The 17,729-nt window shown below is 41.3% G+C and overlaps 1 protein-coding gene across 1 annotated transcript in view; it reads left to right on the plus strand.

The window, feature by feature from the left end:
• The first annotated feature begins 247 nt into the window (after window positions 1-247).
• LOC119855724 (O-acyltransferase like protein) overlaps window positions 248-17,729 on the plus strand; it is a 37,815-nt gene continuing 20,333 nt past the window's right edge. Inside the window, exons 1-9 of the mRNA XM_038402343.2 lie at window positions 248-407; window positions 1,709-1,848; window positions 4,956-5,034; window positions 9,846-9,984; window positions 10,076-10,314; window positions 12,424-12,603; window positions 14,204-14,306; window positions 15,624-15,725; window positions 17,239-17,404. Coding sequence (XP_038258271.2) covers window positions 260-407; window positions 1,709-1,848; window positions 4,956-5,034; window positions 9,846-9,984; window positions 10,076-10,314; window positions 12,424-12,603; window positions 14,204-14,306; window positions 15,624-15,725; window positions 17,239-17,404 — 1,296 coding nt within the window. The 5' untranslated portion in view covers window positions 248-259. The remainder of the gene's footprint in view (window positions 408-1,708; window positions 1,849-4,955; window positions 5,035-9,845; window positions 9,985-10,075; window positions 10,315-12,423; window positions 12,604-14,203; window positions 14,307-15,623; window positions 15,726-17,238; window positions 17,405-17,729) is intronic.

The following is a 17,729-nucleotide window of genomic DNA, read 5'->3' on the forward strand; positions in this document are numbered from 1 at the left end:
GCAGGTGGCTGGAAGGTCACAGGAAACTGGAGAGTTGTTTTATTCAACAAAAAGTAGGTGCGTAAATAGTTTTTCACGCTTGTACATTTCTGTCGCTATGCAGCTGTTTTGGAAAGCATGTCGTGTCTATGCATATTAAGAAGAAGGAAGTATTATATTTTCCTCTGACCTATGTGAAATTACTAGTGTCCCTTACACATACCGTGTGAAATATTTAAGGGACACAAGTGAAGAGCCTAGGGAAAACAGAGGTAGAGAAATGTCAGTCTCCTTGTTAATGCTCCTTCTGATGCCTCTAATACCTTACGCTTCTCCTGTAAGAAATTTTTCTCTAAGGTGTTTGGAAGACACAAATCAATTTCTTTCTGATCTGAATGCAGTGGAACCAAAAGCGTATGCAATAATGAGTAAGTATATTTTTCTACCTCTTTCTATGTTTATAAGGGTAAATTGGGCTATGCCACCTAGTGACCACACTACAAAACTTAGGAGCAGAGGTGGAAAGGCTGATCTTTTTCTGTATTTAGAACCCACAGATGCAATTTTGGTCTCAGATATAAATGGTGAGGGATATAGAATCCAAGAATTTAACTGTGATCTGTCTATCTATGGTAATTATATGGCCCCTATTACCATACTATTTGAGCATCTCACAACCATAAAGGTACCTATCCTCACAACACTCCTGTGAGGTAGAAATGTATCTCCCATTTTCTCAAAGCTATTCCCATTTTACAGACTGGGGCAGTGAAGAACAGAGAGACTAAGTCACACAGGAACACTGTGGTGGAGCAGGGAATTCGGTTCTCCTAAGTCTCAGGCTAGTGCCCCTACGGTTGGACCATCCTTCCACTAGGACCATCCTTTCCTCAGGGATTACTAGTACTATAGCAAGGAATGTCTTTAATGGGAAACTCTGCTTTCAACGTACCTTTAAACAGTTCAGTTTAGGATCAAATCTTGTTTGCCATCCTCAGATGGGCATCCTAGTGAGGTCAACTGTCTCGCTAAAGCTTTAATCCTGCAGTTCGATGTATTAGCACAGACTTCTAACATTCAGTTTCACAGAGCTCCGGGGCGGGGGGGGAGTCTGTACTAGCATATTCACTTATAGGAGCGAGCTCTAAGAAGGTAACATGATAGCAGATGAAATACATTATTTTGCAGTTGTCTATGATGTATGTTAGAAGCACCTTGCAAACTTGCAGAGGGCATTTCTCCTCATTTCAATGGGTTAATCCTAGCTTCTCAGTGGTGGAGATGCACAGAAATTTCTTTTAGCCCTGAAATGTTCTGTGATATTGGGCTTTAAAGATGTAATTTTATTTAAGCTATTTTAGGTTGGGCTTCTGCTAACTGACCCCCCTGGCTTTATGGACAGATACAACAGTTCAGACTGGGGCGTGAACATAATTTTTTTTCCCCTGATAACGTTGTTTGAGGAACAAAATTCTGGTTGCCACAGAGTTTATTTCATAACTAATGAAACTGGGTCAAAACTAAATTTTAATTCAAGTGCAAGACACTGGTCAGGTTGGTACTATACTTTGTATTATCAAAGAGTTCTCTGATTGGACAACCTGACTTTTAAAGAAGTGTCAATTTCCTATGGGATGCATGGCAGGCAACATACCTCTTAACCTGGCTTGAGCTTCCAGCTTTGTCTAAGGACCTTTATTTACTCAGTATATTTGTTTTGAAATTTCAGTGTATGATTCTTTGGGAAAACTTGGTAGCAATATCCTTGGTGGAAATACAGACAGACTGGGATCCTACACTGAATGTCTGTCTGCGAAGGTGCCTTCAGGTAAATTCCAAGGACAATACTGCAAATTGCAAGTGCAGCAGGTATACTCTTTTCAAGTACTATATTATTTTGATTGATGTTATACTGGTGTGCTACAGTTGACTAAAATTTGCGTAAATGCTTAGGTGCCGATCCTGCAGTCAGTTATGAAACCAAACCCCTGCTAACATCAACTGAGTATGCAAGGAATATAGAATCAGGCCCTTCAGTATGCAAAAATAATGACTGGAATTGAATTTCAGGAAATTATTATTTATTATTTGAATTGTGGTGGTACCCAGGAGCCCCAATCATGAATCAGGACCGCATTATGCTAAGCTCTAGACCTACACAGAACAAAAAAGACAGTTCCTGTCTCACAGAGTTTACAATCTGAACTACAAAACCATAAATTCTGCCAAAATAGATTTTGTCTGAGAATTCACGATTACAGTAATTTTAAGTCAACTGCCCCCTCAGCCTTCATCTAATAGTTTATTGACATAAAATAATTGACTAAATTTTCATAATAACTCATCTTCGTTCCTACACTTCTTTTGAAATTGCTACGTTTCTGATTAGGAATCCTGGACTTGCAAAGGTTTGATACAGTAGATTTTACTTTGATACAGTAGATTCTACATGCAAAAAAAGGCTTCCAAATTTAAGTTAAACTAAAATGTAAAAGATTATGCAATGTGATGCATTATGTGATGTATGATGATGTCTTTGTTTGCCATTATTACAGTAGTGAGCAGGAATCCCCATGAAGGCAGAATGCCTTATTGTGCTAGGAACTGTACAAACAAGTAACAAAGAGGATAGTCCCTACTCCAGAGAGTCACAGTATAGGTGTTAGGCAGGTTTACCAAATAGACAAATGGAGATGGGGTAGTAGAGAGGATGAAGTAACAGTAAAATGAACAATGTGGAATTCCTCTTGGCTTCAACGGGAGTTCATGAGCAGTATCGGACCTTACATTTGAAAATATCTCACTTCCAAGAACACTGGAGGCACTGAAATCTCATCCTTAACAGTCACAAATACTTTTAGCAATTGCTATAAGGTAAATCAGCCTTCACTCTGTTACTTGCATGTAGAGATATTCCACCAGCACTGTTTGTCAACATAAGTTTCAAATGTGTTACATTAGGTAACTAACTAACTAAAAATACTTTTTCTGATCAACATAAGAAACACAGTAAAGATAAGAAAATTCTATCTCTTCAATATTTTGTAAGTTCAAATATGACCCAAAATGAATATAAGAATGGCCATACTGGGTCAGAACAAAGGTCCATCTAGCACAGTATCCTGTCTTCCGACAGTGGCCAATGCCAGGTGCCCCAGAGGTAATGAACAGAACAGGTAATCATCAAGTGCTCCATTTCCTGTAACTCATTCCCAGCTTCTGGCAGAGGCTAGGGACACCATCCTTGCCCCTCCTGGCTAGTAGCCATTGATGGACCTATCCTCCATGAATTTATCTAGTTCTTTTTTTAACCCTGTTATAATCAGATTCATACATTTTAAATGCAAGAGACAGCAAATTTATCATCAAAGCCTCATCAGTAGATGGAGACCCATTGAATTATTCTTTTTAATAAGCAACAAATACACTATTAATATCTGATGTCTTCAATCAGATAAGTGGTTTTTGAAGGAAAACAAAATGTCAGGATTAAATACTAGCCAAACTCCATGTTCAACAGAAATATTCCTCAATTTGCATGGACAAGAGAGTTATTTTATTTATTCTTATTGTCATAAATGATTAAGAAAATATTTGAATACAATTTTGCTCTTTGTCTGACATTTGCATGGTTTGTTTTTAATTATTATTGTGAACCTGGTAGTGCATTATAATGATTTTGTTAATACTTTGCTTTTCTACAGCACTTTTACTCAGAGGAGCTAACATTAGTTAGCTAAGCCTCACAAAAATCCATTTGAGGAAGGCACTTGACCCATCCCTGAGATGCAGTCCCTGCTTTGGTAGAATTCAGCACATCAACTCTACACAACAGTTTAGAACAGGAAATACTAACTAAACTGGCAGGAAGAATTTAGTTTGGTGAAATGTAGCCACCTACTTTGGAATCTGGCTATCACAGTGGAGTTAACATTAGGCCAGTGAAGAGTGTTTGGCAAGAACATTTAACTCACCCACAACCAACAATGGGATCAGATTTTAGCAAATCTGAACATCAGGCCAGGTCCATAGCAAGAACAGGAAAAAAATCAGCCAGCTTGAGCTGTGGTGGTTCCCTTCCAGGCTGTGGGACAGCCTACTCCAAAACCTTACTTTTGCTATACTCTGTTCTTGGTGAATGGGCAATTGTCTAGTGAGTCCCCTCCTGCTACCTGCTGAGCCCCAGTGCCTCATACCCAGGCCCTTCTGGGGAGGTGAGATGGCTGTAGGGTGACCAGATGTCTCAATTTTATAGGGACCGTCCCAATATTTGGGGCTTTGTCTTGTACAGGTGCTTATTACTCTGCCTTCCCAGCCCTGACTTGATTTTTCACCCTTGCTATCTGGTCATCCTAGATAGCTGCTGCCTCATTTTGCTTTTTATTCTGGGGAGCGTCACCAGATACAAAGACTCCCACTCAATCCCTTTGGCTCTTCTCAGGTATAGGAAGTCACCTCACCCTTTCCCCTTAGGGCAGATAAACTAACACCTCCTGGAGTGTCACAGTGCTCAGGAAAGCATTACCCCTTCTCCACCTTTTCCTGGGTACCACATGCATTCCCCTCCATTGCTGGCCAGCACCACTAGCCAGTTACAGTGGGGGATAGGGCTATGGTTATGCCTTTTCCTTGGCCCTTTTGGGGTGGCTGGTACTCTGGATGATGCCGGCCTGGAATGCATTTGGACCAGGCCCCTGCACAGTGGTGGTGTTTGGAGGCTCCTTGTGCCCTTTTCGTGTGCATAGCAAAGCAAGGACTAAACACAATCATATGAGGAACTAACTCTCCACAGACATCTTGTAAATATTGACTAGGGCTAGGATTTTCAAAGGAGCACTCAAATTCCATTGAAATTCTATGAGTTTAGAGAATTTAACTCCCTTAGGGTCCATCTTCTGCCTAGGCCTCTACCTCTCAGCCGAGGTTGTTTGTAAACATTTTGGGCAAAGAGTGCTAAGGAGAGTTATGTCTTACAGGAAGGGTTTGATTATAGTATTGGTATATGTGTTCCTGACTCCTGCCACGAGGAAGACATTACAACATTCGCAATATTAGGTAAGAAAAGCATATGTTTTTATCAACCTTTAAAAAACAAAAAGTTGAGGTTAAGAGTTTGTTTTGGTGGAGTCCAGCTGGTATGCAGAAACAATATTCTTCTTTCTTTACAAAAAATTACAAAAATCCCAAGTATTAAATTCAGAGATTTTCAAAACTACCTATGTGATTTTGACACTCAGTTTGCATTAATTTTAATGGGGATTTTGTGTCCAGATCTCATAGGCAGCTTTGCAAATCTCATCCAACGGCCTCTGAGAACAAACAGTGAAAGGATCCAGACAGATCCCTACTGCCATATGAGCCCTCCTCACTTACTATAACCCTAACCAGCTTTAACGGCTTATCTAACTTTAATCTCGCCCCTACGATTTGTAATGTTGTGATATGCAGCAGGCAAAATAATGAATTACTAATAAATATCATCTCCCCACGCTGTTTAACACTTCTTCCAGTTTGCCTACCAAACACTGACAGTAGCTAGATAGCTGGTGTGCTGTGATCATAATAATCTCATTGTAACCCTGTGCTGTTCCTCACCATTCACTCTTGTCATATGGTTAGGTTGTAATCTCTTTGAGTTACTGCCCATCTTTGTGTTACGTTTGTACAGTGCCTAACACAGAAGGGCCTCAATAATGATGGGGCCTCCAGGCACTATCATACTACAAATAATTATTAGCAAATGTTATTGACTCCTATTTTCTAGTCAAGACATCTCTTGCCAGTATACCACCATGCTATAACAATACTCTGCAAAGATTTTGAGCCAGATCCTCAGCTAGTATAAATTGGTATGGACAATGGAGTTATGTGATTTATACCAGCTGAGGACCTGGTCCTACATATGTTAGCTGCTACTTAGTCTATGTAAACGGGGGAATAGTCCCGCTATTGTGGGGAACTTTCCCAGTGAAGTCGGCTAGCGAAAGGATCCGAGTCCTCGCTCCCACTTCCTTTACCCAGTGGCCTCCCTGCCCTTGAGGACTCCCCTTTCACTCTCCTGTCTGGCAGAGTCCTCGTAACCCCAAAAAGGCTGGGCCAGGATTCCTGGGGGGCTCGACCCCCAACCCTGCTGTGGTCACCTAGGACAGGGGCTAGGGTGTCCCCACTCCAGGGTACTCTCTCTGCACTGGGCACTTCTCTGACCCACTGACCATTACATACAATTTAAAGCAAATTCAAGTTATTTAATCAACAATTAATTTTAAAAAGAATAAGGAAAAATGGCAAAGGTTAAAGGAAACACATCACCCCGCTCGGTGGCAGGGAACATCACAAACAGTGTCTCTGGAATGTCAGGGCAGTTCACAGTCTGCTCCTTGTAAGCCCCAGGCCTGCTTCTCAGGCCCTGGCTGTGCTGTAGGGATGCTGTGGGTTGGACACTTGCTCTGGTGGTGGCCACACGCTCTCAGGCTCTAAGTGATAGGACCCTTCTTCCCAATGTCGCCCCAGCCCTGTCGGGGTTACGATCCAAGCCTGGCTTGCAGAGCCTCTTGGCTGAGGCGTCTCCCTGTGCTGGGCCTGCTGCCCAGAATCCCCCTCGCTCTCCCCAGCTGCTCCAGCCCCAGCTCTGGACTGCTCCAGCCCCAGCTCCACCGCTCTGTCTCAGTGCTGCTGCTGCTCTGCCTCCAGCTCCCTGGGCTGCTTTTCTGGCCCCTCTGGCTCTGCCTGCTACAGCTCTGCTCCCAGGACAGGTCTGCTCTGCAGGCTGCTTTTGTGACTCTGCTCCCAGCACTGACCTGCTTTGTGGGCTGCTTTTCTGGCTCCTCTGGCTCTGGTTGCTGCAGCTCTGCTCCCAGGGCTAGTCTGCTCTCTGTGGGCTGCTTTTCTGGTCCCTCTGGATCTGGCCCAGCTCTGCTCCCCAGCTCAGCTTGGGCCCCTGCTTTCTCCTTAGCTCGGCCCCACTCTGTCTGACCCAGGCAATTCCAGCTCATGCAGAGGACAGGACCTCCCTGGCCTCCTGACTCCCTGATTAGCCTGCCCACCCTGTCATTCAGGCTGACCTGGAGCATTGGCCTCTCCTCATTGTTCCTGGGGGCTGTCAGTCGCAGGGTCCTGCTTCCCCATCGATCTTTCCCCCTTTTTACTACTGGGAGCCAGCAACTAAAACGCCCCCACTGAATGTTAGTGAGGGGGCAACAGTCCCCTGACATCTAGTTAAAAATACAAACTTTCCAGAGCTAAATACACTGGCTACAGCACCCTATAATCTACACATTTCATGCCAAACAGATTACCAATTCAGTTTCTGCCAGAAGAGGATGGGATAGATAACCTAATAGGCCTTTCTTGTGTTTAATTGTACTTTTCTACTGATAGTTACTGAATTTCCATATTAATAGAAAATTAACACTTTATACATATCAAGCTGTGCTGCCATTCTGTACGCTTGGGCTACTTTTCTATCATTATGGAGAATTATCACTGGAACATGCTGTTAAAAGTTTTAAAGAGGAACTAGACAGAGAAGGTGGGGAAGGTCATATCTTTTATTGTACCAGCTTCTGCTGGTGAGAGAGAAACAAGCTTTCAAGCTACACAGAGATCTTCTTCTGGGCAGACATGACTACAACAACACTGCATTTAAAGAAGAACTAGGTTTCAGAGTAGCAGCCGTGTTAGTCTGTATTCACAAAAAGAAAAGGAGTACTTGTGGAGCTGTAGCTCACGAAAGCTTATGCTCAAATAAATTTGTTAGCCTCTAAGGTGCCACAAGTTCTCCTTTTCTTTTTAAAGAAGAACTAGACATTTATATTGATAACAAGAATATCAAGGATTATAACTGTAAAAATTAAACCAAAGCCAACACAAGCATTTTGGAAGGAATACAAACCCTCCTGACATAATCCACTCTTTAGCTACTGGGGATAGAAAGGAAATTTTCTGGGGCAGTAGGGCTGATTATTTCATTATTGCTTATTGCTCTGAAGCAGCTGATACTGACCACTGTCAGAGACAGCACTAGGTGGATCCACTGGCCTGATCCAGTCGGACAATTCATTTCTTCTTAAAAAATGATTAATAATAGTACTTTTTTGGAGGAAAACAACCTTCTGGAGATAAAGGCCTGCTCTGGCCTCCACCGGGGCCACCTGGCAGTACAGCGTGTTGAAAATGTTTTGATTTTCCAAAAATTTCATTGACATTAAAAAAAAAAAAAAAACAACCCAACCGTCTAATAACACTATTGAAAATATTTGCTTTTTTTTTTGTTCCTGTTTTTTCAACTAGCTGTATTTTCACTGCCAAACCAGCTTAACCAGGCCCAGGAAATACACCTGCTGGCCGGTATTCCAGACAGTAATGGAGTAGGCCTCTGCTGTGAGGGACAGAGAGGTTGGGGACAAATGGAAGGGGTATGGCTCAGCCACAAAGCATTCAGATTATTTTGAGCCAGCAGACCAGCAATGGGAGGCCACCAGAAATTACCGCAGCCTCTACCAGCTCCTCCTGAGATGTATCTCCTCAATTGGGGCCAACGTTGCTAACTCAGAGTTTAAATGTATATTCTTCCCACAGCTAAAATTTCCTGTGTTCCTCCAATGGGGAGGCCATGTCTACGCATGCTAGATGAATGATAATTCCCTAATAAATTTCCCAACCCTCTGTGGTACTCTGGGAGAGTACCGTGCAGTAGGATCAAATCACATGGCAGGAAGTGAGGGTGGGGGGTGTCTTACAGTTGTTTTATTTTTTCATAAACATAGTCTCTTATTTACTAGGGGTCTGATTTTACTCCCATTGAAGCCAATGGGAATTTTGCCATTGACTTCAGTGGTAACAGGGTTGGACCTTTAGAGCATGTCTACACTGCAACAAAATGCTTGCAGCTGGCCTGGGTCAGCTGACTCGGGCTCCTGGGGCTCAGGCTGTGGGGCTATAAAATTGCAGTGTAGACATTGGGGCTTGGGTTGGAGCCTGAGCTCTGGGACCCTTTCCCCTTGTGGGGTCTCAGAGCCCAATCTCAAGCCCTAGTCTGAATATCTACACTGCAATTTTATAGCTTTTCAGCCTGAGCCCCACAAGCCCGAGTTAGCTGACCCAGGCCAGCCACCGGTGTTTTATTGCAGTGTAGACATACCCTAAGAGTCCAAAACTGAGATTTTTCGAAGTAGTTTAAGAGAGTCAGGTACCCGGCTCATGCTGAATTTCGTTGGGGGTACTCCCTTAGGTGCCTTAAAAAATCTGAGCCAAATGTGTTATATATAGTATCAGGAGTTACACAAATAATAACAATATTAAATAATAAAATTAGATTCAACCCACACGTTTTGGGGGCAGGGGAAAAAATGACAGTGCTTGGAATGCAGTGAAGGCCTATAAAAATTCAATGCCTAGGATCTTGTCATACTCAAGAATCCAAGCTAAGGGTGCAAACTGGCTCTACAAGCCAAAACACAAGTAGGCCAAAAAACATGACCATGCTCCTCTGAAAGGACAGCTCTATGAGTGGGAACTAATAAGTAAAGATGGAGTATCATTTTCAGGTTTCACTCACCTCCTTCAGAGAACCCCTCAAAAAGGGCCTGACACTCATCTTGAACCCTGCCTGCCTGCCCCAGATCTTTGTCTATGATAAGTATCAGTAAATAATTGCTGAAAGTATAATATTCTTGGAAGAAAAAATTTGTTTACAGCTTGGACTTACATATGAACAGTTGTTTAATAAAACTGTACTAAACAGAAATACAGTCTGGGCCTTAAGGAACAAATCTTTCCATTTACTTTCTTGAACAAGCTGCTAAGATCTATAATCAAAAAAGCTTCCTTATCTGGGATTGTAATATTAATTCATTCTTTCTTGACAGATATATTTAAATTCAAGACCATCTCTTTTGTATCACCTTTCCCATCTCTCTTCACTTTGAATTCTACAGTCTCATCTGTGAGTGTAGCCAGATGTGCTAAAGGCCTTTTTTCTATTGATGCGTTTGCTGCTATTTGTTTGTGAGTATGGGAGGGTTTGGGATATCAGTTTTAAAAGCGTGTCCAATAAAAGTGATTGTCACTCTGCAGTAATGAACTTTATTTCCTCCAGGTTTGTTAGCATTTTGTTTATTGTCTTTCCAATCACTGGAACTGTTTATGTTGCCGCTGTGAGGTGGGAAGTGAAATTTGATGAATCACCATCAGATAGTTTACCTTCTGCAAATTATGGGAGCACATCTTCAAATGAGAAAGATAAGAGTGAATCAAAGGGAGATATCAGACGGAATCATTATACAATGAATTTGGTGCTGCCAGTTGTTTCTGATGATGTCTGCTACACAAAGAAAAGTAAGTATTTTCTCTGTGTGAAGACCACAAACTTGTCAAGTCATACTTTACATAGTACACATTTGGGAAATAATAGTCAATGCTCTACTGTAACAAAATACAAGATTGGTTTTAGATATCACCTGGAGATATCTCTTTTAAAGAGCACATCAAACATGTACCAGTGCTTCAATATTGGTTTCCATATTTTATATTTTATATTACAAGAAATGACTATGGCTTAAAACAATCCTGTGGAAGGTTTGGATACATAGCAAAAAAATCCTTTTGGACCTTAGAATGTGGATCCCTAAATGCTATTATATTTTAACTATTAGTCATTTTATTGCAATAGTCGAATCAAATGTTTTGGTGATGCCAAAGACAAAGGTACATACGTAAATCTGAGCCAAATGTGTTATATATAGTATCAAGAGTAACACAAATAATAACAATATTAAATAATAAAATTAGATTCAACCCCACACGTTTTGGGGGCAGGAGAAAAAAATGACAGTGCTTGGAATGCAGTGAAGGCCTATAAAAATTCAACGCCTAGGATCTTGTCATACTCAAGAATCCAGGCTAAGGGTCCAAACTGGCTCTACAAGCCAAAACACAAGCAGGCCAAAAAACGTGACCATGCTCCTCTGAAAGGACAGCTCTATGAGTGGGAACTAATAAGTAAAGATGGAGTATCATTTTCAGGTTTCACTCACCTCCTTCAGAGAACCCCTGATATAATAGATATTAGTTTGAAAAGAAGTTCAATGTCCAAATACTAAAAAGAAATGAAAAGCAGAAGAGGCCTGATCCAAAGTCCATTGAAGTCAATAGAAAAACTCCCAGTCTTTCCAGTGGGCTTTGGATTGAGCCCACGTTATAAAAATCAAGGACAATAAATGAGAACCCAATCCTCCAAACTTTGCTCAGATGATGAATCCTTATTCACATGAGTTGTCCCAATGGAGTAAATGGAACTGCTTAGGTGACTAAGGTGATTAATTCTGGTGAATAGTGGCTGCAGAATCAGGCTCCGAGTTAGGTGGTCCAAGTGCGGTTCTAGTGGACATGTGATTACATCTCAAAAACCATACTAGACACAGGGATATATAACTTGAAAGCCATGTGCTGTGTGTATCAGAGCTAAAGCTGTTCATGAAATATGTAGTGTTTTTTTTCCCCCTGGGAATATTATTGTTCACTGAATGTACACAGTATATGGCTTGTGGAATATTTGTATAAATCAACTTGTCACTTGCATAATTTTTAATGCTTAACAGTTTTTTGTTTAATTGTTATATAATTTGTATAAGGGCACGTTAATCCCTGGATCAGTCTTGACTATAAATTATCTACGTTGGAATACCACATGTAAAGGGTGTTTGGGGAAAATAGGTTTCAGAGTAGCAGCCGTGTTGGTCTGTATTCGCAAAAAGAAAAGGAGTACTTATGGCACCTTAGAGACTAACAAATTTATTTGAGCATTTGATGAAGTGAGCTGTAGCTCATGAAAGCTTATGCTCAAATAAATTTGTTAGTCTCTAAGGTGCCACAAGTACTCCTTTTCTTTTTGGGGAAAAATACTGATTATGATCTGTATAAATTGAGAGTGAAACAAGATCTCACTGAAACTGCTCATTGACAATATTGAAACTGTTCAATTATTATTATAGTTTGCAATATTTGGGGCTAAATCTATCTTTAAGGAAAAGTCTATCCAATTTTCTTTGATAATTTGATAGATTCCATTTTTGAAAGGTTTTCTATAAATTCTTTCTTCGTTGTTTTTTGATTAATCCTACGTTGGATTTTACAATGCCAAATTAAATTATTTACATGATTTATGTGTTACCAAACTATTACAACTTGAATTGTCACTAAATATCACCTCCCTGATGTTGTGGAGCCCAATCCTCCACTCGCTAAGGAGCGTGATCCAAATCCCTTCTGAGTCTTTCTATTGATTTTAATGGTTTTGGGATCAGGATCAAAGACAATGGCAAAACACTCATTAACTCTGTGGAAATAAGATGGAGCCCTTGGAAAAAAAGAAACACCATTTTTACGTTAATGATACGAAATTCATTGGTTAAAAATTCCAAGGTGAATTCATCTTTGTTGTTCTAGCTTTTTTAGGTGCCTTGGACAGCACTCTAAAATGCTTTTCCCTGCAAAAGAATCTTCCAACTATATGGACAATGAAATCCTCTAAAGGTGTCTGTTCTGCACTAAATGGTATCCGAGTTTTGAGTCTTGTATGGATAATTTCTGGACACACCAGTCAGATGGCAGCCTGGCAGAATTTAGGTATGGGGGATGTGACAAATTAGTATACATTATTGGGTTTAAAGAAAGACCAGTGTTTTATTTTTTATTTTATACACAATCAAATTGCAGTTTTGTAACATACTTGGAAGTCAGATACATACTCCATAGACCAGAGGTGGGCAAAGTACAGCCCACGGGCCACATCCGGTCTGCGGGACCGTCCAGCACTCTGGGCAGTGGGGCTGTGCGCTCATGCAGGGCAGTGTGGCAGCGTGTCTGGCTTCAGCCGGGCAGTGTAGCTGCCAGACATGCTGCTCTGAGCACGGGAGCCGGGTGGGGGGGGGGGGGTTGTATAAGGGGCAGGGAGTCCCGGGGGGCAGTTGGGGGACAGGGAGCAGGGGGCAGTTGGATGGGGTGGGCGGAGTTTCTGGGCGGTCAGGGGATGGGGAACAAGGGGTTGTTGGATAGGGCAGAGGTTCGGGGGGGGGCAAGGGATGGGAAATAGGGGTGGAGGGCTTAGATAGGGGATGGGGTCCCGGGGGGCGGATAGGGGTGGGAATCCTGGGACTGGGCGGTCAGGGGACAAGGAGCGGGGGGGGGTTGGATGGGTGGGAGTCCTGAGGGGGGCAGGCAGGGGGCAGGAAGTGGGAGGAGTCAGATAGGGGGCAGGAGCAAGGCTGTTTGAGGAGGCACAGCCTTCCCAACCTGGCCCTCCATACAGTTTCACACCCCGATGTAGCCCTCGGACCAAAAAGTTTGCCCACCCCTACCATAGACTGTGAACATCCCCGAGGGGAAGCAGTAGGGTAATTTGTTTCCAGCAGATTATGTTTATATTTTTAGGGGGCCTAAATAATTATGAGGAAGTAGTATGGGCAAGAGGGATCACTATGAGGCTATACACTCCGCAGTAAAAAAGTAAAGAGATTATTTAAAGGAAGCAATAAGGATGATGCCCAACAGAAAATCTACAGATCTTCTAGACTAGCGGGGTGCAAAGAGGTCCATCAAAGAGATCATAGAGAAACTTAAGTTTCTTTTCCACATTTGTCTCCATGACAGAGGATTATGTAGAAAGCCTTATATTCTGGTTAGGAGTAATTCAGGTAGAAAAATGTAACGGATAAACTTATCCAAAAGGAAAAAAGGAAAAGAAAAAAAAAAGAGAGAGAAAAGAGATGGAGAAACTTGAGAAATGTAATTGGAATTGGTTATGTAGGACTGGATGGTATGAAACCAAGAATTCCTAGGGAAATAAATAGTAGTTTGTTAGAAGTAATTTGGTATTTAGACACTCTGTGATAGAGGCATAGACAAACCTAAGAGGAGGATGATAATAAGGCTTAGCACTTACATAGTGCTTTTCGTCCTTGGCTTTCAAAGTTCTTTACAGAAGACGATAAGCATTATTGTCCCCATCTCATCTATGGGAAAATGGAGGCCCAGGGTGGTTACTTGTCCAACATCACACAGCATGTCTATAACAGAGCAGGGGATAAGACCCCGGAATCCTAACTGCCACCCTCGTGCTTTCTCTATCTACTGGACGACATTGCCTTCCCTGTGTGACGTTATATGTTATCAAAACACATCATCTTATGTTTCTTTCTTTTTTACTATATGTTAAATTTCACTACAGATAATGTGTTGGAATGGAAAGCACGAGTGCTAAAAAATCCCATATATGTTTATTCTCGGAGTGGACCTTTTTATTTAGGTGTTGATACATTTTTTCTGATCAGGTAATAAGATTAAATTATCTGGGTTTATTTAAGCTCTGACTGTTTGCATTCTATTGGGTTGATAAAGGTTGCTTTGACATTTAAACTACTAGCAACTATGGTTTATTGCTCTGTAAACATTGTGGGCCCAATTCTTCACTGCCTTGCACCCGCAGTAGTCAGTTACTTCTGTGCAAAGTGAATGCAGATGGCACCATTGGTGTAAGTGAGTGGCAAAGTCTGATTTGGTAGAAATTCAGATCCACTCTGCACAATGCAGATAACTACACAAGGCAATGGTGAATCAGGCCCTGTGTTTCCATATCCCTTGCTTTTGTATTAGTGAACTGTCTCGTCTATTTACACCACTTTCTTTAACTGGATGGACTCAGAATTGCTCAACTGTATGTCAGAGGCCTATGCTGCTAAAAGCTGAGAGAGAGTCTGGTTTCATTCAGGTGCTAGGGCCATGTGGTTTGGAACTAACAGATCTGAGTTCTATCATTTTCACCATAAAGCTCTGAGTCACCAACATAACTTCGTCAAATATAGCCCAGGCATAAGATTTAAATTAATTTTAACTGCATGAAAAATTTGAAGTGCCTGTGTTATTCCATTGTTAAGATCATTTGGGACCAAAAAAAAAAAAAAAAGACTGACACACATGCAAAATTTCTTAAAGGATCCAGGCCCTGATTCTCAAAGGTGTTTAGGCTCCTTACTTTCATTAAAATCAATGGAAGCTAGGAGACAAATTGCCTTGAGGATCTGGGTCCAAGTTTTTAATTAATTGCAAATCATAAACTAATAAACAGATTTACTTGTAAATTCTCAGGAAATTCATTCTGTACTCTCAGAATAAGTGCTGTAATTTTGGGGAGGATATTCTGTTTTTCACACAAGAGATTGATTCCCTGTTCTAAGTGAAAAACAGAACTCAGCCTTAAGTATGGAGTTGTATCCAATGCCTCCATAATAATCTCTATCTGAAAGAAAACATATTTGAATTTTATTTTTTAAAAACACCTACTGGCTGTTTGGTGGCCTATATACACTGGATTGGTGTTCTCGGTCTAATTCCTCGTGGGCAGGTGTCCAAATCTGACACACACAAAGACACTACTTTAATTGACAGAAGCCTAGGATCGGGTGGGCATGGAGAATCTGGTCATGTCTGTACCACACTGGTGGGGCAATGGAACAAAACTTGTACCTACCCTATAGACACAGGACGTCCTATTCTGGTGCTATGAACCTAACACTTTCACAAGAAACCTATTAATAGGGACAGTCTCCAAAGTTTGGGAAATATTAAACATAATATTAATTTGTTTCCAGTGGCTGGTTGAGTTCCAGGTCACTTCTAAACATGGTTCATCACTCAGAAAAAGGAATCACCCTGAAAGTCACGCTGAAATATCTTTGTAATCGACTAGCCAGGTATGTTTAACAATATTTTCTCTTATAATTGTTGGTAGAAAGGTTCTCAGTTTAGAAATTAAAAGCAAGAAAAGATGTGTAAAACCAAAAGGAAAAAAAAGTGATGTTAGAGTCTTATAGAGAGGATGTTTTACTTCCTTTCTTAAAAATTATTTAAGGGCTTATCTGCAGCATGAGATATTAATGGTAACAACAGAAATAAGTGTTAACAGCTGGATTTTTGCAAGGTACTGTGTCCCTTTAATTCTTCATGAAGTCAGTTGGTCTGATTCTTATTTACACTGAGGCCTCTTTGCCCTGAAAGTGGGTGGAAATGCCTGAAATGCCTGAGTAGTGTAAATGGGCCTGAGTATGAATGCAAATCAGGCTCAATGAGTATTGAGGGTGTTGAGCACCTCACAGGATCAAGCCCCATTCCCACCCCCCCACCCCCTGTGGTTGTGTAGCCTGAACATTCTGCTAGGGCCGTTTTGTTCAACATGGCCTTAATCCAGCCAGAGATTCCCAGATGTGGATCCTTCTGTGCTGGTGTAGAGATGGTGCAGCCAGCATGGCCACCTTGACCATCGGCCACCAGTCCCCCTAACATAAGACAAAGAAAACGGGCATGTGGGACTGGGGCAAGAGGCTATGCCCAGATCTCCATTGGTGTAAGGGATTTTATACAATCAGCATCAGACGTGTAAATCAGAACAGGACCCCACAGCTCTGAATCGGAGAGCCACATCTGGCTCCATGAGGCCATCCTTCTCCACTATGTCCAAGCACAGCTTGGGTGTAGTAAAGACTTAGGGTCTCTAAGTCTTTTGAAGATGCTATCTAAATTCAACTGTAATTTTTCTTGTGGGTCTGTACAATGTTGGTGGAGCTGGGGAAGTGCCCCTCTTGCTTCCTTACCCCATATCACCTGAGAGACTTATTGCAGTATGTTGGTCTCTGCACACTTTTTTAACTGAAATCCTTGCTTTCTTGCAGATCTAGTAAAACCGTATTTTAGGGCTTTATCATTGGAGCTGGGTGGGTTGTTTTCCCAGTCAACTCATGGTTAAAGTTGGGACCAAACATCTGTAGATCACGCTCCCCACCAATAATTGCTCCTTAGTGCTTATGCCAAGGCCTAAACACAGCTGAGGACCCAATTCCGTACTCCTTGTGAAAGAAAATCTCCCACTGAAGTCCGTGGCAAGTCTGTTACCTCCCATATTCATTTATACATAAAGTTAACAGCACCCATGGTAATAAGATAGAGACCTGGAAAGTTCTTTGGAGTCACTGTATAAATGCAAAAAACCTTGGGGATTACAGAGTTATTCTAAGCAAGTTCATCCACCATGTATACATTTTAATGAATCTCTTCTGATTGTATTATATTTACAAACATACAATAATATAATTATATAGCAGAGTCCGCCTTGAAAATGAAAGCACTTTAAAATTGTGGAAACTCCTACCTAAATCATGGATACAGAACTTTTATAAAACCTAATCAACTCTCTTCTTGCTGCGTTTTCAGACTTCAGCCACTCCATATGTATTCCATATGTCTTTTAGTTGGGCTTTACTCTGTTATTCCCTGGGGATCGGTATGGGAGATCTCCAAATTTCATCTGGATAACTGCAGAAGGGTTTGGTGGTCCAATCTTTTTCTCCTAAACAACTTCATTTCTGTAACAGAATCAGTAAGTCTAAACAAAGAAATATTTTTTCACACATCATTTATTTAACCAAATTAATTCACTAGCACAAGAACCTGAATGCTGTAGCTGGATAATTTTATGACGAATAGCTGCAATTGTAGTCATATATGCTAAGATAGTGGTAACCAAATCTCTTCTTTTGGTCTAATGGATGATCTCTACATGGTAAAGAAGAAATAAACCCATTTTATTACTGGCTAGGAGAATTATGGAATTGTTGTTAGTTACCTCTGAAGCATTGAGTATTCACAATTGTTAGAGGATATCAAACTTGATGGTATGATTTACTATAACAAATCACACATGG

This window comes from Dermochelys coriacea, chromosome 5 (assembly GCF_009764565.3).
Source record: "Dermochelys coriacea isolate rDerCor1 chromosome 5, rDerCor1.pri.v4, whole genome shotgun sequence".
Lineage (NCBI taxonomy): Eukaryota > Metazoa > Chordata > Testudines > Dermochelyidae > Dermochelys > Dermochelys coriacea.